At 33.5% G+C, this 20,902-nt stretch overlaps 2 protein-coding genes and 1 non-coding gene across 5 annotated transcripts; 1 reads left to right on the top strand and 2 right to left on the bottom strand.

Annotated features, from left to right (window-relative positions):
- Positions 1 to 5,505: 5,505 nt before the first annotated feature.
- On the bottom strand, positions 5,506 to 18,253 carry LOC107889653 (putative serine/threonine-protein kinase). Of its 3 annotated transcripts, none has more exons than XR_001681803.2 (3): positions 16,379 to 18,253; positions 16,005 to 16,127; positions 5,506 to 5,772 (listed from the first exon to the last, which is right to left on the bottom strand). XR_001681803.2 is itself a non-coding variant. In XM_016814161.2 (2 exons), the coding sequence occupies exon 1, from the start codon at positions 17,511 to 17,513 to the stop codon at positions 16,410 to 16,412; it is 1,104 nt and encodes a 367-aa protein (XP_016669650.1). In that variant the 5' UTR covers positions 17,514 to 18,253; the 3' UTR covers positions 15,686 to 16,127; positions 16,379 to 16,409. The 3 variants fall into 3 exon arrangements, 1 of the variants encoding a protein (XP_016669650.1); XR_005914918.1 differs by lacking the exon at positions 5,506 to 5,772 and adding an exon at positions 15,686 to 15,876; XM_016814161.2 differs by lacking the exon at positions 5,506 to 5,772 and having other exon boundaries at positions 15,686 to 16,127.
- On the bottom strand, positions 7,773 to 7,879 carry LOC121218870 (small nucleolar RNA R71). Its single transcript, XR_005915350.1, has one exon. It is a non-coding gene; the product is annotated as a small nucleolar RNA R71 (small nucleolar RNA).
- Positions 18,254 to 19,400: 1,147 nt separating the features above from the next.
- Positions 19,401 to 20,590, top strand: LOC121218538 (protein MAIN-LIKE 2-like). Its single transcript, XM_041095855.1, has 3 exons — positions 19,401 to 20,094; positions 20,171 to 20,252; positions 20,336 to 20,590. Exons 1-3 carry the CDS (start codon positions 19,541 to 19,543, stop codon positions 20,453 to 20,455), a joined length of 756 nt encoding a protein of 251 aa, XP_040951789.1. The 5' UTR covers positions 19,401 to 19,540; the 3' UTR covers positions 20,456 to 20,590.
- Positions 20,591 to 20,902: the final 312 nt, after the last annotated feature.

The raw sequence follows: 20,902 nt of genomic DNA, 5'->3' as shown, positions 1-20,902 counted from the left end.
CTGTAGAGATACATCGCATAATTAGTGATACCCATTCCTCTGCAAAACCCATACTGACCATAACTACCTTCAAAAAACCCCATTCAACTCTATCATAAGCTTTACTCATATCCAGCTTTAACGCCATGAGACTTTTTTTACCGTTACGCTTTTGACGAAGTGTATGTAAAACTTCATAGGCTATTAAGATATTGTCCGAAATAAGCCGCCCAGGAACAAAAGCACTTTGAGCACTATCAATACACCTTCCAATAACTGTCTGCATACGATTGGCAATAGATTTGGCAATGATTTTATATACTACAGTGCATAGGCTAATGGGTCTGAAATTGGCGAGAGTGGTAGGATTGGAATTCTTCGGAATGAGAACAATCTCTGTTAAATTTAGATCTTCAATATCCTTTCCATTGTTCAAAAACTCCAAACAAAACTTCCCAACATCTTTACCCACAATATCCCAGTATTTTTGAAAAAATAATGCCGGAAAACCATCATAACCAGGTGCTTTAGTAGGTCCCATACTTTTAACTGCACTGAAAATCTCTTCTTCCGAAAACTTTTCTAAAAGAGCCATATTAATATCTGAAGAAATGTTGTTGTTTATACCTGAGAGGAGATGAGATAGGTCTCCTATTCCATTAGTTGAAAAGAGTTCCTGGAAATACTTTGTTGCACTTGCATTTATTTCTGATTCCTCATAGATCCCCTCCCCATCATCTGTATCCAACCTACTAATTGTGTTGATTCGTTTTCGCATAGAGGCATATTTGTGGAAGAAAGCCGTATTTTTATCCCCCAGCTTAAGCCAGTTAGCCCGTGCTCTTTGCTCCCAGTACATTTCTTCTTTGTCAATCTCCATATTCAGATGTATTCTCTTATCAATAATCTGCGCCATCGTATCATCATTTCGTTCATCCTCCAATAATCGTTCAAGCTCTTTTGTAAGTTTACCGGTCAATCCCTTTTGTTTTTTCTTTATTGAATTGGCCCATCTTGTCAGATTGGTCTGTAATCTTTCTAACTTTTCGAAAATGGATCCATTTGATGATTCCCATGAACTCTTTATCTCCTCTTCAATCGTTTTCTCTGTAGTCCACCATGCTTCAAATTTAAAAACTGGGATTCTCTTCATATTACTTTCAGTGCTGGTACTAATTAAAAGAGGACAATGATCCGAAAAAGAAGACGTTAAGTGGTGTACATTGCCTGTTGGAAAAATTTCCATCCATTTTTCATTTGCTACACTCCTGTCAAGTCTTTCTCTAATATTTGTTTCCGGTAAATTTCCCCTTTCCCATGTATACCATTTACCCGAGTATCCCACATCAATAAGAGAACATTCTCTTAAAACCTCACGGAACACTTCCATCCTTTTTTCCTCCCTCGGTTGACCACCCATTTTTTCAAAGGAATAAGAAATTTTATTGCTGATCAAAACAACAAACAACCCAATTTTCAGGGACTAATCAACAATTTTGGCTTTTCCTCGATTATCACCGGTTTGATTCAATTCTTGATCCTTTCTTTAATTTATCGTAGATATTAAAATTGTGCTTAATTAACTAGGTTTTAATAACTTAATCATAATTTTTTAACTTAATCAATCATTAACATTTATAAGTGGAATTTTACATCATATTCCACTAACACATATTATACTATGGTTTAATTTCCATTTTGATTGTCTCGCTAATTGCAATTTAAGTCCTTAAGTCTTTGGCCTATTACAAATTAATAGCAATAAAACTTTTACAACTTAGTCGTTGTACCCTAATTAATCAATTAATAGACAAAATTGAAAGACTAAACTTTAATATTCCATTATATCAACTACGTAAATATTTATATTTAATATTTACAGACCCAATTTATGAAAATGGGGTTTCAAAATTCTTTTTCGGTACCACTAAAAATCAGGCTATTATAACCTACCTCATTAAGAAAATTTTTCCTCGAAATTTACCTAAGAAAAGATGAGGGTATTAGGATTTCATAGTTTTTTCCAGATCCCATGTAGCCTGTTTTGTACCATGACGGTGCCACATCACCTGCAGTAATGTTACCCATTTATTTCTCAATTGTTTTACCTCTTAGCCAAAATTTTAACCAGTTCTTCACTATATGTCAAATCAGGCTGCAACTCAATTTCATTGAAAGATAAACACATGGGAGGGGTCAAATCTATATCTTCATAACATCAATATGTGAAATATATTATGACTCTTATCTAATTCTAGAGGCAAAGCTATTTTATAAGCAATAGGTCCAATTCTCTCAAGAATCTCATACGACCCAAAACACAACCTTTTTCTAGAGCGAAACTTTCAAAAAGACTTTATTTCCAATATCAAATTCAATGTCTTTTATTTTCAAGTCAACATAGTGTTCGGAAATGTGTCAATATTGTAGTAAATATGTAAATGCTTTCTATTTATTTGAACGGTGAATAATTAAAGTTAAGTTCACATTTCACTATTATATCTTTTGTGATTCTATATTTTATATTTTACATATATAGCAAAATTGTGACTAGAAAATATTAGCTCATTAATTATCTAAGTTCGAATTCATGATAAGTGACATTGTAAGAATGTTTACATTAAGAGAATGGCAACTTACTTTTGTAGATAATCTAAACAAGTCTGTAATCTCATAAAAGAATCAAAGTGAGCATTTGATTTAAATACTCAGAAGAATTATTATGTCATTTACGATTCCAATTAGGGAGATGGTTAGTCTTGGCTATAGGAGCAGTTGACTCCACAGGTAGAGACTTAAATGTACTCATTGGAAGAATGATACATTGGACTGGACCCAAGTTGAATTTATTTTGAATCCGTTTGTGAATTAATTCACTTGTGATGTTCATGGTGTGACTTACCTAAATCTTGAGTTAGTCATTGACCATGCGTATGTAACTCATGTGCTTTGATATAAGTGGAGGCTTATGCTCTAAAAATGATTGAGCTGATAGCCGGTAAGTTGGGAACATGACTTGTGTATGGCATGACTTCACTAACAACAATGAAATTCACAGCTCCATTAAAGAGTTAACGATATCCTCTCATTGGCATTGTGTGGATTGATAAATATGCAATGTCGACACGAGTTGCTTACTCTCGAACGAGCAATTTATCACAGTCATTAGTTGGCACTGACAATATTAATCATTAAGAAGACACAATGGTAACAATGAGATAAAATCAGATTGTATTGAGTGAACGGGTTCAACTCAAAGGAATCAAGAATATCATATGAGGGTAACACACACATGGCGAGGTTATTGGACAAAGTAGTTAGATGTTTTGCTTTCTTAAAGAATATACAATAAGGAGTTTCCAATCATAATACTTATTGTGGACTAACTCCAGGATTAAGTATATTGCATATTATCAGAACGATGTTTCTGGATATAATTGTAATTAACTTGAGCCTAATTGTATATGTTTAATTGGTCCATCCGTTAGCTCAACCAAAACTCGACTGAACTGTATTTTAATCAAAAGAAAATTCTACGACTTTAGAAATAATTTAATTAGGTTAATTTATTCGATGTGGAATTAAATTTTTTTTAGTTAACTATTTGCATATTTTTGTTATTTTTATTATTCTTAGTGGCCTTGTGAACTATTTTAATTTAATCATGGATGATGATAAATGCAAGTGGTGTGACGAATGGTACGTACACGAATGAGGATCGAGTTGGTTAAACGGGGCCTCGACAAACCAATTAAGTTACAATGATGAAGATGATAAGCATGAGCACTCGGACGAACCTTTACATAAGCACTCAGATGTGGATAGAATCAGTCGAGAATGCCAAGATATGTTCAAGCAAATCTAAAACCATGGTCGATGGATTCATTACTCACTAACTAAGCTAATAAACCTATACCAATTATATTTTTTGTCACTTTTAGCTAGGATTCTCCTCTCGACCACATCCTAGACTAAAAGATACCACCTACGCTCTCCTCTCGGTCTCACCTAGGCATATAGATCTCCTCTCGATCTCACAATTCAACACAATTATATTGAACTATTTAAGGATAAACCCTCCCCTCGGTCTCATTTATCTAGATTTTTCACTAAATGTGTCAATTCTAGCGTATTAAGCATTTCAATAATCAAACAATCAATTAATTAAGCATAAACTTCAACTTAAACTAACAAATAACCAATCAACCAACCATCAACAAATTTAATACATAATCAAATTTAAATTCCAAATAAACATTTTAACAAACACATGGTAGGCATAAAGTAAAAGTAAAGAATTTGAGAAATGGTCATTTAATTGATTGGAAACCAACGAAGCCCAAGAGTTTCATCATCTGCCTTTTACATAGCCTTCAATAATGAGAAAGAAATAAAATTAAAAAAATAAAATCTATCCTAAAAAGAAAAGAGAAAACTTAATTTAAAATGAAAAGAAAAGAAAAACCTAACCTAAAACTATGAAAACTAAGGAGAGATAATTTTTTTCAACCACTAATTCTGAAAATACAAAGCTTATATAGTATTTATAGTCTACTAACATTTAACCTAACATTAATAATTATTCCCTTAAATGAAAACAAAGACTTAAGCTTGCTTGGACATAAAATTGTCCCTACAGTGTTTTCACCTATTAGGTAGCGGTATCGCGATACCCAAACAAGTGTTGAACTTGGGGGACTTGGGGACCTCGTTATCGGGATACCCATGCTCTAGTATCACGATATCACTGTAGTTGGCCTCAATTTTTCTCACTTCAGAATTGTCAAAGGTATCACAACTTTTATGCTTCGATATTGCGATACCTACATTCTGAGTGATGCTTTCTTCAAGTTCATGTCATTATAGACTCTCTACACCACTCAAGTACATTGTTAGGTTTCTCATGGCATGTTGGCCAATTTGGGTCTCAAAAGAGCATAAAACTCACAAAAAAATAATTTATTAATAACAAAAATTAGAAATGGAAAAAAGTAAAAAAAGACACCTAAATTGCTTGAGCATAAGCTTTTTAAATGTAATAGAGATTGTAATTTGACGTATCAAATTATGACAGATCACCACCACGGGTCTCCAGTATCACCACCGTTGTCGATTGTTTGACTAATACTGGTTGAACCACCACCGACCCCTGCCAACTTTTGCTGGTTATCTAGGTTGGGTTTGTGCTGTCCCAATTGATTTTGGATATGTCTTGGTTCTTTGGGTTTCGTAGAAAAATTAGGTTACAAAAACCCTAAGTCCATTTCTAACTCACATGAATAATTATAAAAAAATAAAATAAAACCTATCTGGAAATGATAGTCCACGATCTAATTACATATCCCTAAATTTATTAAAATCTAAAATTACATAGTCTAATTTCTAGGAAACACAACTTTGAAAAAAATTACTTTATCATATATATAATAAAATAATTAAACACATTTATTCACATTCATAACCTAAAACATGCATATAATTAAAAGAATGTCACATCTTATCAAAATTAACCAAACATGAAGAAGAGAAAAAAATTGATATCAGTTTATAATATAAACATAGCATAACCTAAATCTAACACCAATAGTTCAAAAAATCCAGTTAAGAAAACTATTTAAAGTTATAGCGAAAGTTTAAAATTTTCAAAACCGAGTCGATTTGTGCTATTTATAGCAATAAAGTTTTTATTGAAAAGTAAATATGCTTTGCGTGAGACGAATTCGAGTCAATAATGACATTCAAACAAACGACCTTCTTCACTATCCTCGTACCACAAGTAGCGTTGAGTGTAGGCTTGACCAGTATGCACCGAACACATAAAAAGAAACAATATTATTACTTTTAGTAGGAAAACAATTCTCTCAATAAAATCCAATAAAGACCGTAATTCTTAGAAAATAAAATTAATTCTAAGTAAATAAATTATCACTATTTTCTAACATAATAATGATAACTCAATAATTAAGAAGTGTGTATTAGGTCAATTGGTTCTATATATTTAGAAGGAAAGATAGAAGAATCTTGGTTGGACAAGCTCTAAACAAATAATATTTATTTAATAGAAAATACAATCCTACTCTAATTAGAATGAGGGTGGGTGTGCCACCCTAGTTAATAATACTAACCCCTCTTATCTATCATAAAAGGTTTTGGGCCTCTCATGTTTTCAGTTCAATTATATGTGATTCGTGGACTTTTGATCTAATATTTTATAATTTTATCCACCACAATATTTTTTTTCTACTTCCCAAATAAAAATTATCTATTCAATTAATTTAATTAACTACATTAATTTTCTAATCAAATAATTTTCCCAACTTAATTCTAATTTCGCTAAAGTCATAACAACTTTATCGTAAAAGATTCTATGATGAAATATATTTAATTTTTCTTGTTTAATGGATTCATAATAACTAATTAATTTAATTTAATTTTTTAACTACATTTATTTAATTATGATTAATGAAATAATAATTGAAAACCTAAAATTGATTTTTATGTCATTTCTATATTTAGTGAGAAAACACATTCATTTGTGAATGCGGCCCATTTCTCTAACTTCATCATTTCAATTCATTTATGTTAATTTGGTTCAACTTGTAATTCATTTCTAGTTTCAACAAGTTAGAAGAGAGACCGATTGGACATATATAATGAGGTCTCAAATAATCTATAATTAAATTTTATCTTTTCAACTATTAATTATAAATTTATTTAGTAACGAAGTCATTTCATTACAATACCATGACTGAGCTCTCCCTAATTGCATATCATTATGAAAGCTACTTATTAAGTGCTCGTCCAATGACCTTCTCATAAGTGTGTTACCCTCATAGAATATCCTTAATCTATTTGGGATAAATTTGTTCTCCCAATATTATCCTATTTTATTTCATGGTAACTATTACACATTCCTGCATGAAAAGTCAATTATTATCAAATAGTAATTAATTCATTCATCACTAAGATAAATGACCCATGAATTTGCTACTTTCCATTTACCATGTAATGCTGATGAAAGGACACCATTTACCCTTTGTTGGGCTATGAATTCCACTACTGCAAATGAAGCTATTTCATTTAAAAGATTGTATACTCCAACATACCAACTTTCTGCTCTATTATCAATTGAACATAAGCTATCAATATATCAAATGAGATGAGTCATGCACAGAGTCAATCACTTACTCAAGTATAGGATCTATTCTACTCGAGTCTTGTATGATACACTATCAGTTCAGTCAGTCACATCTATGTCTCTATCTTTTGAGAGTCGTCCGCTCCGATACCCAAAACAAAGTATCTCCCAATTTGAACTTGATAATGACATATTAGTATTTTAGTTGATTTGCTCAATTTCTATTAGACTAAGCACATGTTTAGATTATCTACTAATATAAGGTGTCTTCTCACACTATGTTTTGATCACGTAGTGTCACTTAATGTTAGTTTAAACGTTAAATAATTAGTGAGTCAATATTTGCTTTCATTTTTCTTTGTGTGCAAAAACAATTGAGGAAAATATACAAGAGATATTAATGATAATGATGGATTTTTATTAAATCAATTTGTTTGAAAATTACAAGTACATACACAAAATCACTACAACAAGGGAACTAGATCCCAAAATAATGGGGGTATTCGATGAGGCAATCAGACCCCAATTATTCACATTTTCTCTAGATGGGAGAGCGAAGGATTGACTCAAATCTTTTCCCCAAGCCTCTATTACCTCATGAGATTAATTAGTGTAGAAATTTTTGGGTAGATATTTACCCCTCACGAAGATGGCTAGACTTTTGAAGGATATTCAAACTTTCACTCAATAGGATGAGGATACTTTGTACGATGCATGAGAAAGGTACAAGGAACCTTTTAAAAAGTGCCCACACCATGGTTTAGAAAGTGCTCAATAGATATTATTTTTTATAATGGGCTAGATGTTGCAATGAAAATTCAAGTTAATTGTGCATTTGCAGGTTCATTGGTGCAAAAGTTTCTAGAATATGCATATGCAATTTTAGAAGAATTAACCTTCCAAAATTATGAGGTTTATTAGTGCATCGCACCAAAGAAACTAGTGGGAGTTAATGAACTCGATCAAGCTTCAAACCTTTTGGCACAATTAATGACACGGTTGAATGCGATAAACAAGAGGTTAAATTCTTTATCTTTACAACAAACTCGAATGAGTCATTCAGTGAATAGTACGATGACTATTTTGGAGGTTCCCATCTTACCGAGCAATATTATGGATATGTTGAAGAGGTAAATTACATGTGTAATTAGAGCCATCAACAAAACAATGCTTTTGCCAACATCTGTAATCCTAAATGGAGGAATCACCCAAAATTCTCATAAAGGAATAATCAATAAGGAATTAATGCGCCGTTCAAATAGAATGCTTTGTTCGGGTTTCAAAAAAGACAACCACAATTCCAATAAGTTCCACATAAGGAAACAACTAAAGATCTATTGTTGGAAAAAAATTGATGCGTGAATCTCGAGTCAAGGAGCTACTGTTCGACTATTGGAAGCATAAATAGGCCAACCTACAATTTATTTAAGTAGTTGGCAACAAGAAACTTTATCGACTGACACACAACTGAATCCCAAGATAGATGATCAGAATGAACACTGTAAGTAAATTATTCTTAGAAGGATAGAGAGATTCTTAATGGTTGTGAGTTGACTAAAAAGGTTATTCTATATGAGAAACAAAGTGTATACTTAAGAATGAAGTGGAATAGACTCGGTCTCACATCCCAAATTTCACAAATCCGGGAGCAAGGAGAATAAATGTGAAGGTTATCTATCTTGGCACACTTTGGTAGTTAGTCCACCAATTTATAAACTTCTAGCGAATTGATGTCTGGTGTATAGAGTACCCGCCCATAGAAGCTTCTCAAGATTTATTTCTTGTAGTATTCTTCAATTGAAGGAGTACAACAAACTAAGAGTATGCCTTGGAAGTTCTTGTTGAGCATAACATATCATAAATGAGTTACCGCCAATAGGTATAGTTTGCTAAGCTTACTCGAATGATGTGCAGAAGAGGTTCTGTAATGTGATTGGTTGGGAGTCAACTGAAGGGATTTACTGGTCAAATAGCAACAATATCAGATTTCCTTTTATATTTCTTTCGGGTTTTGTAGGACATTAAAGAGACAACTTATGTATGCATTAGACATTTGTCAAGATCCATTAAAAGGTACTGGGGGATATATATATGTTGAGAAGGGAATGAATGTTTTTTTTCTTCCTTCAATATCACCCTCTGGTTTTTCTTCTTAAACTTAAATGTTTTATTCTTCTTTATTAAGTTTGAAGCTAAGGATTTGAGTTAATCAGTGGATGTTCCATCTCCTGGTAAGTCTGATAACTTTACATGTTGAGTATTTGAATGAGTAAAGAAGTTATAAAGCATAAACAATAAGATATGAATAAGAGACCCTGCATGGGGGTTGTCTATAATTGAGATGTATTAGCAATCTGTCTGTAAATGAGTTTTAATGGTAGTTTTATGTTCTTTAAGTAGGTATTGTTGTTGCTGGTTCGAGAAGAATGTTAGAGTCTAGGGTCTCCAAGCTACAACAGGTGAGTTTCAAGTGAGTCCTTATCTTAACTCATGCATGTTAAATTTACAAGGGAAGTGCTTATGTTGATGCAATCTTAAATGTTCGGTAAGATGTGAGAAGTATCATCAAATTGCTGCATGTTATGAATGAAATATATTTGTTACTGTATGAATAAGAAGAGTGTGAATCACTAAGATGAGTGCACGAATCTGGGTAAGTACATGTGGTGTTAAGTAAGTCAATCTTCCATTTGTGATGTTTCCAGTAGGGCAGCTACATTGTTGACCACAAAGACCTTAATGGTGTAGTCTCCGGTGAAATGTAAACCGAACTGACAGAACATGACATAAGGATCTGTAAGTTCATGAGCCTAAGACCCATGGCATTGTATGTCAACAAAAACACTCATGGTGATCCCTTCAGTGAGATATGGACTAGACTGACAGATCACGACATGAAGTTATGTATAAGACTATGAGGCAGAAACCCCATGGCAACCTCTGAGATAGTTCGACAGGACAGTAAAAATGTAATTCCCTGTGACGCCTATGTGGCGTGTTCTGTAAGGCCTTTATGGTGTATTCAGTGAAGCCTGTAAGGCTTAAACTATGGTATTCTTGTGACATTATGTAACACCCTTGAGGCAAAGCCTGGAAAAACGTTTCGGTGTCATGATCTGGGTAAGTTTTGAGACTTTTCTGCTAATTGATGCTATGCTAAAAATCTGGTAAGTTTGAATATAGCTCTGTTTGGTTAGTTTTATGACAAAGAGTAAATATGACCTAAGGGAAACTTTTGAAGGGATTTCCAGAGGTGTAATTTGAAAGGTAAATCTGCCATATGAATTTGCCAATACAAGAGATTTGGCGTATTCAAAATTATGAGTAGTATGTGTTTGTCAGATTTGAGTTTGGTAATGCTATGTATGAAAGATATCTAAATTCTATGGTATCGGCCAAATTGTGTATTCCAGGCTATAAAGAGGTTATAAAAATGTATATTGTCCGCCAATAATTGGTGCTCTTATGGATTGTGTTATGATTGTTTGGGATTTCCTAGGTTGACTTAGAGCATTGCCTCTATCAGAATATGGTGAGAATTGGACTGTTTCACGTTATGGTTGATTGTTGTTCTGATAGTTATCAAACTTAGTATGAGAATTTGCCAAATGTAAGATCAATAGGGAGTTCATTATAAAAGATTAGTTTGTTAATTATTCGCTAAAGAATAGTATCTGTGAGTAACCATCCTAGGGAAAATATTTAATGTTTGTTTGAAGAAGAATCCATTGAAAATGGGCTTTGTATAGATATTCTTCTGAGAGGTACCTTGGTTATTCTAAGAAGGAATAAGATATGTATTATGTGATAAGATCTAGAGTTAGCCAATTAGTGAAGTGAGAGTAGATATTTAAGTATGGAAGTCGGCATATAGGTATATATATGATATTATGAAAGTATCCGCCAAAGATAGAGATGTAGTCTGAAAATTTCAAGATAAGGAGTTCAAATAGAAAAGGTTCTAAGGTATTCTGTATTAAAACTCACTAAGTTCGCGTGAACTTACAAAGTGTTTGTTCATGCTTCAAGCCCTACTATGAAAATAGGTGTCCTATGAGGGGTCAAACCAAGAATGCATCAGGAAAGCGACAAGTTGGGTTATTACGCGTACAGAGAACATCTTAGAAGAAGGGCGTATAGTATACCACGCCTTAAAGAGTGTTTTAATAAAATTTTATGTTGGAATGTTGTATACTGTTTAATACCTTAATGTAATTATTTGATGTTCTCTTATATACTATAGAACAGTACAAATTAATATGAAGTATGTTTAGATATAGTTTACACCTACTGTATAAATTTTTATTAAGTGTTTTGTGTTGTAACATCCAATATCTAGATTCAGTGATTCTAGTCGGGTAGAGGGCGTTACACTATAAGTTAAAACAAAGGTTCCGGTTTATCCATCTTTTTTTCCTAAAGCAATTGCAAAAGAGGAAATTGGATGAACAGTTTCAACAGTTCTTAGATATGTTCAAAAAACTGACTGAATATTCCATTTGTCGTAGCCTTAGAGAAGATGCCAAGCTATGTCATGTTTATAAAGGACATTTGTCGAAAAAGAGGCATCTTGGAGATTATGAGACCGTGGCTTTAACTGAGGAGTGTAGTGTTATCTTACAACATAATTTACCTCCAAAGCTTAAGGATCTAGGTAGCTTCAATATCCCTTACTCCATCGATGTTAACTCTTACTCTAAAGGTTTGTGTGATCTGGGATCATGTCACATCCTGGAATAGGGCTTAAATGGAACAATGGTTGTGAAACCACGAATTCGAGATAGAAAAGTTTATTGTGATTAATTTTTATGATTTATCGATTGATTAAATGCATGTGTTGGAATACCGATAAGAAATTTCAATGATTGCATGTCTGAATTGCATATTAGGGATTAATTGCAAAAGTGGGTAAATATGAGCTTTAGATGATAAAGGGTTTAATAGAAGTGCATAATTGAAGTAGAGGTCCTTAAATGGTAATTAGACCATTAGATTTTCATGGAAAAAAATGGACATGCATAGATAAAAATAACTAAAGTTTTAATGAAGGGCATTTTAGTCATTTGGTAATAAAAAGAATTAAAAGGGAAAAAGATGGCAAAATGTGCTCATCTTCTCCATAAGATTCGAAACTTCAAGGGACTCCATAGCTAGGGTTTCTTCACTTTCTCAAGCTCATAGTAAGTGCATCCAAGCCCCGTTTTTAATGTTTTTTTACGTTTTTGGAGGCTTCATAGCTCGGTTTAGCTTATTCTACCATTAATTCATGTTAGGGTTCATATTTGGAAAAATACCCATAGGTGAAATGTGTTTATTTTGATGTTTTATGGTAGAATATGAAGCTTGAAATTATGTTAAACAACTTTTGCTAGGCAATTTTAAGTGAAAACGAGTAAAACGACATAATTAGTAAAAATACCTAATGTTCATAAGTAAATGTTAGAGTGAGAATTTGATGTTGCCATAGAAGGGAAAGATGTTCAGCATGTCATAAAACATAAGAATAAGAGATGAAATTTAATTTCTGAGCTTTGGGGCATAAGTGTAAATATGTAAAAGTTTAGGGAAAAATTGCAATTTTGCCAAAGTTCGAGTCAATGACTGTTTTGATGAATGTGAGTATTAAATAAGTTAAATTTGCTATTATAGATCAAGAGGAACGAAATCTGGAGTTAGACTGGAGAAAGAAAAAGGTTGAGGACTAAGTTGCTAGATTTGATCGTATTTTGTACCGAGATAAGTTTATGGTAAATAAATGAAATATTTTAATAATTATTATTAATTTTGTTATTTTCCATCAATTATGTACTTATTTTATGAAATTATTTAATGTTGACTCAAGTATGAGATGATAGAGAATTAGTGTTAAAAAGTCTCGTTGAAACATTAGGAATGTATCGGATACAAATATCATGACATTAAGGGAATGAGATCCCATGTAAGACCATGTCTGAGACATGGCATTGGCATTATTGAGGTTATGAGAGGTCCCACGTAAGACCATGTCTGGGACATGGCGTTGGCACCGAGATGAGAGGTCTCCCGTAAGACCGTGTCTTGGACATGGCATGGGCACCGATATGAGAACTCTCATGTAAAACCATATCTGGGATATGGCATTTGCAGTATAGGAAACATCCCATGTAAGACCATGTCTGGGACATGGCTTTGGCATGTTATTATCTGATAGAAGACCCGAGTATCCTTAGTATTCCAAGTGGTTCAACGGGTTAATAAATAGACTATGTTACATGAAAGTTCAGGTAAAAGCATAATAAATAGATTTAGGTGAGTTATAAGGGTTAAGAATATCTCAGTTATCAGTTGAGAAAGAAAATTTAGCAAGGGAGGAGTAAGTTATAATCATGAGTTATTTAAGTAAGTAAACAAGTAAGAGAGTAAGTAAAGAAGAAAGTAAAGATCATGATACTTGATGATAATTTATGAGTATAATTATTTATGATAAATGTTGTTATTTATTTTCTTGTAAACTTACTAAGCTTTATGCTTACCTCCTTTATTTTTCTTTTTTTTATAGTACCCCCAAGCAAATTCAGGGATCATAAGGACGCCGGAGATTGTTTCACACTATCAACAGATCATCTTGGTATTTTGTGATTTGAAACGTTTTAAGTTATGACATGTATAGGGACTTAGTCATTTTGTGTGTATCTTTATGATGTGACTAATAAATAGCATGTAAATACTCGATAATGATTAGCTATTGAAATGACTATTAAGAACATGTTTGGTGTATGTATGCCTAAATGATAGTTAACACAAAGAATTATAAAAGAGAAAAAATTTGCAATGGAACAGTTTTTGGGCAGCAGCATTAACGTGATTTTGAAAAATCACCAAGGATAGTAGAAATGAAATTAGAGAGTGAATGAGATATAGAATTAAATCTTATCAAGTCTATTTTCATATGAAAGAAACGGTGTAGGTAAAAGAATTTTATATTTTGTAATATTTGAATTTTAGTGAGACAATGTCAGAATGATTTTTAAAGTCCTCTGTTCTGACTTTAGGAAATCATTAAAAATTTTACAGAAAGAATTATGAGTTATAATTTATGTGTAGATTCCTTAGTGAGTCTATTTTCAAAAGAAACAAACCAGAACATTATACGAATTCTATACAATGAGATAATTGATTTATAATGAATAGGGGTCAGAACCGTCGGACAGTGAAATATGGGAGACTTTAACGAATAAACTGTACTATTTGGCTAACCCAAAAATTCTGAAAATTTTATGAAAAGAAGATATATGAGTCTAGTTTCAGGGAAAATTTACGGATCTAAATTTCGATTTTCGTAACTAGTTATAATTAAATTAGTGACTGTTACGCAAGTGGACAGTTTTATTGTGAGTAGTGAAATAAATTATTTTGATTTATTTAAGTATTCGAAAAATTTTTAATGTTCCCGATTTGGACCCAAACTGTTTTCATTGCATGTTTTAGGGTCTCGAGGGTCCTTTTTAGGGACATATTGATTGAACGTGAACAAATTAATTTTAAAAGCAAATTTTTATGCTCCAAACTAGTAAGTTAAGTTAGGTAACGCCTCGTGCTCGACTCCGGCAACGGTCTCGGGATAAATACTCCTAAAGGGCTTAACATTAATAACTGGATAGGACCGGTACGATTATCCTTATATCATTACTGACCTCATCGAGCACATTAGTTCCTTATATGCGTAGGTCGGTGACTTGTCCGAGAATGTTATAGTTCCGACTTGGGAGCACCGCATCACCATTCAAGCTTTTAAGGTTGTATTCTAGCTATGTTGGTTGTCTTTTGTATTAGAATATTGACATGCACGTAGATCTTTAGATAGAATTTGTATTTGTAAATGTGAAATAAAAATTTGAATCCTTTTTGGTATTCTTAAATAAGCTTTGATCCGTGTTTAATTTGAATGTGTTCATGACATGTATTTAAGCTTAAATGGGTTTACATTTTGTTCTATAATGTCTTGAGAGTTGTTGAAATGATATGAAAGTGTTTAGATATATTTTTTTAATGTTTTGGGACTAGATTTCAACCTTAGGAGTTTGTGTTCTGGTGCCAATACTATAAGTATCGGAACATTACAAGACAATAACTAAAAAGCTACAATTTTTGGCACATAGGACCTATGTATCAGAACCTTATCCCAAGTACCGGTTCACATATCATTTGTACCGATACATATCCCCTGAACTTGGGCTACTCCACTATTTTTTGAGTCTTAAGCCCACTGAAGCTTGTTTTTGGTCCCAGACACTTCCAATCATCCACGAAACAAATCTAAAGGATTTGTAGATTGTTTCAGAACATTGAAATTGATTCTTTCAAAGTTTTATGATTTAATTAAATTGTTCAAAGATTGATTTCTTAAATGATTTTCGAGATTTTTGTTCCATAAGTGCTCTAGTAACATCTCTCATTCATAATGCCAAGATGGGTGAATTGTTAGAATATTATTACATTTCATCAACCAAACAACAAAATTTTATATTGCAATCAAATTAGCCAAACAAAAAAATGCAACATAATTGATAAGTGCTAAGTAGTCATAGATTCTGATAATAATGTGCTAAGTAATCATAGATTCTGATAATCCAATTACCAAAGCAACACTCCAAAAAGTATAAAAAAGTTAGCTTATTCTGGAAATATATTACCTATCCTTAAACTAAATTGCGGTAACAATTTCCAAATCCAAGCCTAGGTTTCCTTTGCTATTTTATTATATGATAGTGTTGTAGCAGCTGGAAATAAGGAATCAAGTCAACATATTTTTAAAAAAGCATTGTAGAAATGGCTAGCTAAAGATTTATAGGTTAGTTTCAATGAATAAGTATTAGTGCAATTCAGAGTTCGTATTTAGAATCCTTACCATGAATAATTTATGATACGAGGAGGCTTCCCTTAGTTTATTGGAGAATTCAGTGCCAATTTAGAAGTAAAATGCAAAAGAAACCCTTACCGGCAAAGTAAATAAAGATGGCAAACTGAACCTCTGCAACAAAGTCGATAAAAAAAAGGTTAGATTTTGTTGTTTCACTCATGAAGTCAAAGATAAATACGTAATGCCATGTGCAATGGTTAAAACGTAAATTTCACTATAAAATGCAGATTTACAAACATCAACTACGAAGTTGTCCACTCCATATATAAATATACAAATATATTGCCTAAATGTTTATAAGCTACTTACAATATTTCTCATGATAGCAAAAATAATACATTCTTATAAAGGGAAAATATTACCAAGACAATCATCATTTTCCCCATTGCAAGTTCACGAAGAAATTCGACTCAACAGCTCAACAACTTGGCTCATGACAGGCCTTTCTTTGGAAAGTTCATTAGTACACATACATGCAATTCGGAAATACTCCTTAACCTCATCCTCGATTAATTCTTTATTTGGGATCTTTTGATATATCATTTCGATTTGTCGATTTTGGGCCACCATTTTTCTAGCCCACTCCACTAGTCCCACGTCTTTCCCCTCGAACCTCACCGGCCAATTGGGACGGTTTTGGGTGGCAATCTCGATCATTAATATCCCGAAACTATAAACATCGGCCATCACTGTCGCAGCAGTGTTTCCTTCACGGTACTCGGGCGGCATGTATCCCATAGTCCCAGCGACTTGTGTGGATACGTGTGAATGGGCCTCTTTGACTTGCCGAGCGAGTCCGAAATCAGCGATATGGGGCTCAAAATCGCTATCCAGCAAGACATTGCTAGCCTTGATATCTCTGTGGATAATGGGCGTATCAAGGCCATGTAAATATGCCAGACCATTAGCTATCCCATTCACTATCTTCTTCCTCGTATCCCAAGATAACGTTAAACGGCCAACCGAGTTTTCTTGTTCCTCATCGTACAACCATTGGTCCAAGCTTCCTCTCTCAATGAATTCATATATCAAAACCCGATCCACACCCGAAGAGCAGAACCCGAGGATCTTGATGATGTTGTCGTGACGCAGCTTGCCTAGGGTTTCCATCTCAGCTCGGAACTCCCGGAGCCCCTGAAAGGCATTTGGGTCGAGTTTTTTAATTGCGACGGTGACACCGTAAGAGAGGGTAGCTTTGTAAACTATTCCGAAGCTGCCGTCGCCAATGATGAGGTCGGAGGAGAAGTTCTTCGTGGCGGCAGCGAGTTCCGCCATGTCGAGACGTTTGAGAGAGGGGTCGAAGGCGGCGCTGTCGCATGTGGTGAGATCCGGAGGATTAGGGGCGGGTTGGGTTCGGTTTAAGGACCGGATTTGAGGAGGGTTTGGGCGGGTGGACTTTTTAGTTGATTTGCAGATTAAGATGAGGAAAGCTAAGACTACAGAGACTAAAAAGAAGCTTAAGATTGCTGCAATAACTGCTTGAAGACTTCGATCCATTTAGCGAATAAGAAAAGAACCGCTATGAAATTAGATGAAGAAAAGAAGAGCGAAAGGAGGGAGAAGAAGAAAGCGACCGTCCGGTTTTGTTTTTCAATGATTGACGGGAGAGGGGAGGTTTGGGTCGTGGAAATTGTGGACGAATCAACGGTAGCGAGAGGACGGATACAGTGGGGCTGATCTTAGGATAAGAAAAAAAACTGTCTGACTTCAAAATTAGCCTCACTCATTTTCCGTTTTGGGTCCTATTTTTATCTTTCCATCAATTAGGTTTGTTTTGAAATTGTAGGTTAATTTTTGGGTTTTTTACACCAATAGGGTGAAAAAAAAATTTACTGAAATAAAGTGTCAGAAAAAATATTTACCAAAATGAGTTATTTTTTTCATTGGAGCCTATTAGATAGGCGCCAATGAATAAAAAAAATAATAATTTTTTTTGAATAAAATATAATTTTATATATTTTTTAATATTTTTTAAAAAAATACGGGTCAAAATACGGTCAAAGGGTCGGGTCGGGTCGGGTGGCGCCTATAAGGTAGGCGCCAATGAAGGTGCCTAATAGAGAGGCGCCAATGAAGGTGCCTCATAGAGAGGCGCCAATGGTGGCCTTCTGCCCACCGCTGCACCGCTGCATGTGTTGTCCCTTCATGCATGTTTTTTTTTGCCTATAAGTAAATGTAAATGGTCCCAACATGCCACACGGTAGAGAAAAAAAAAAGAGAGAAAGGAGAAGAAGAGAAGGAGAAGAAGAAGAAAGAAAGAAAGAAAAAGGTAATGTATTTTTTTAGTAAATAATTTTGTTTATAATTTAAAAAGTTTATAGTTTGTGAATATTTTAGAAGATATTGTGAATTTTTTGTTATTAATTATTAATTATAAATTATCTATATTTAGTGTATATAGTTTAGATTAGAATTTTGTATGAATATTCTAACTTTTTTGTATGAATATTGTAATTTTTTATGAATATTGTAATGTTGTATGAATATTGTAATTATTTTATAATTAAATTTGTATTTATAGTTTTGGATTAGTAATTTGTATGAATATTGTAATTTTTTGTATGAATATTGTAATTTTGTATGAATATTGTAATTTTTTGTATGAATATTGTAATATTATAGTTTTGTATGAATATTGCAATTTTTTTGTATGAATATTGTAATATTGTAATTTTGTATGAATATTGTAATTTTTTTGTATGAATATTGTAATATTTTAATTTTGTATGAATATTGCAATTTTTTTGTATGAATATTGTAATATTGTAATTTTGTATGAATATTGTAATGTCGGGATATATTGTAATATTGTAATTTTTTGTATGAATATTGTAATTATTTTATAATTAATTTGTTAGTAATTTGGGATTATGTTATAAATTTTTATATTTGTAATTATTTAAAAATTTAATTTATTAGTAATTTAGGATTAAGCTATAAGTTGTTGTGTTTAGTTTAGTATTTGGTGAGTTTAACATATAAAGTTTATAAAAAAATTAAAAATCATTTCATTAAAAGTTTAATTATAAAAAAATTAAAAATCATTTTATTAAAAGTTTAATTATAACTGACTTTTTTAATCATATAGTTGTTGTTAACTCATTTAATTTATATATAATGTAACTTTTATATAATTAAATTTTATTTGATTTTGTATTTATTTAACAGTAATTATTGATTTTTTGAAACAAATTAACTGAATTCATTTTTTTATTGCAGATTTGCAGGAAATGGGTTCTCTAATTAATAATAATAATCACATATCAAGTACTATTAATGAGATGGTAATAAAATTTGTTTTTGATATTCATGTTATTTGTTGAATTAAATTATATTGTATTAACTATTTTGCTAATTTAATAATGTCAGGGTCCGTACCGCACATTGAGGGGCCGTGTTAATAGTGTAGGGTTTCAGCCAGATGAACGCCTAATACCATACTTAGAGTTAGTCGGGTTCGGATCAGCAGCATTGATTCAGACTTTTGATCTGCGATACGACTTGATTTCCGCTTTAGTCGAGCGATGGCGTCCAGAGACCCACACATTTCATTTGCCGTGCGGAGAGTGTACCGTCACTCTAGAGGATGTTGCAATACAGCTCGGGCTTCCCATAGACGGGAATACGGTCACGGCGTAAGTTCAATCTCTAGGCCGGCTACCCTTTGCAATGAATTACTTGGACGCTCGCCAAGTCAGGGGAAATTTACCAGTTTGAGATTTTCATGGCTACATGCCAATTTTGAGCATTTGCCAAGTATTGCTAATGAATGGGAGGTGATGCAGGCTGTTCGAGCTTACATTATGCACCTTATAGGGGGTGTACTCATGCCGGATGCAAACGGCAGTAAGGTCCACTTGATGTACTTACCCTTATTATCCAATTTGGATAACACTCGTTCATACAGTTGGGGGTCCGCAGTTTTAGCCATGCTGTATCGCGAACTTTGTCGGACAATAGATCCTTCTGCGGTTGACATAGGCGGATGCCTCATACTGCTGCAGTCGTGGGCACCTTACCGGATGCCATTCTTGGCATCCATTAGTCATCAATCATATGTTTTTCCACTCGTTAATAGGTGATGAATTTTTACTCATTATAATAATTAGTTGAGTTTTTTTATATTATATTATTCTAACAATTTGTTTTCGTAGGTGGAGTACTAATCCGGGTATCGGGAGGTCACCGACGGTTCCGATATATCGTCTAATGATTGAGAATCATGCTGAAGAGGGGGTAAGTTTTTCGAATATAAACTTAATTTTATTATTTTATCTCACTCGATCCGCGTTAACATAACAACGTTATTAACTGTGCAGTTCATTTGGATGCCGTATTCTGCTTCGAAAATTATGGCAATTATGCCATCATTTGCCCACGTCCACTCAAACCTATGGTGCATTAGCGCACCCAGTATCAATTTTAACGTAGTGGACTAGTATCATGGCAATCGAGTACTCCGGCATTTCGGTTGCATACAGTATATCTCGACACTGCCAGTACAATTGGGAGAGATCCATAGGATGAGCATGAGGGGGAGGTATGGAGATAATTGGGGAGAAGTGCACGAAGAATATATTACGATACGGAACAACCGATTCGGGAGGGTACCTCAGATGGATCGTGCTCTGAATTTGCAGCCCTCGTTAGAGTACATACAGTGGTATTGTGAGACAGGGAAACCATTTTTGTTTGGTGGGCGGTCGATTGTAGTCCCTCCGCATACGACACGAATTACGCAACCCCTTCCAGATCTGCATCATGCACCAGAGCCAGAGCCAGAGCCAGAGCCAGAGCCAGAGCCAGAGACAGAGACAGAACTACATTCTAGGGATAGTTCTTATCATCTAGAATTAGGGGGCGATGACTATTTCGCGGCCTCGTAT

This window comes from Gossypium hirsutum, chromosome D06, assembly GCF_007990345.1.
Source record: "Gossypium hirsutum isolate 1008001.06 chromosome D06, Gossypium_hirsutum_v2.1, whole genome shotgun sequence".
NCBI lineage: Eukaryota > Viridiplantae > Streptophyta > Magnoliopsida > Malvales > Malvaceae > Gossypium > Gossypium hirsutum.
This window is presented reverse-complemented; position numbering and strand designations above follow the sequence as displayed.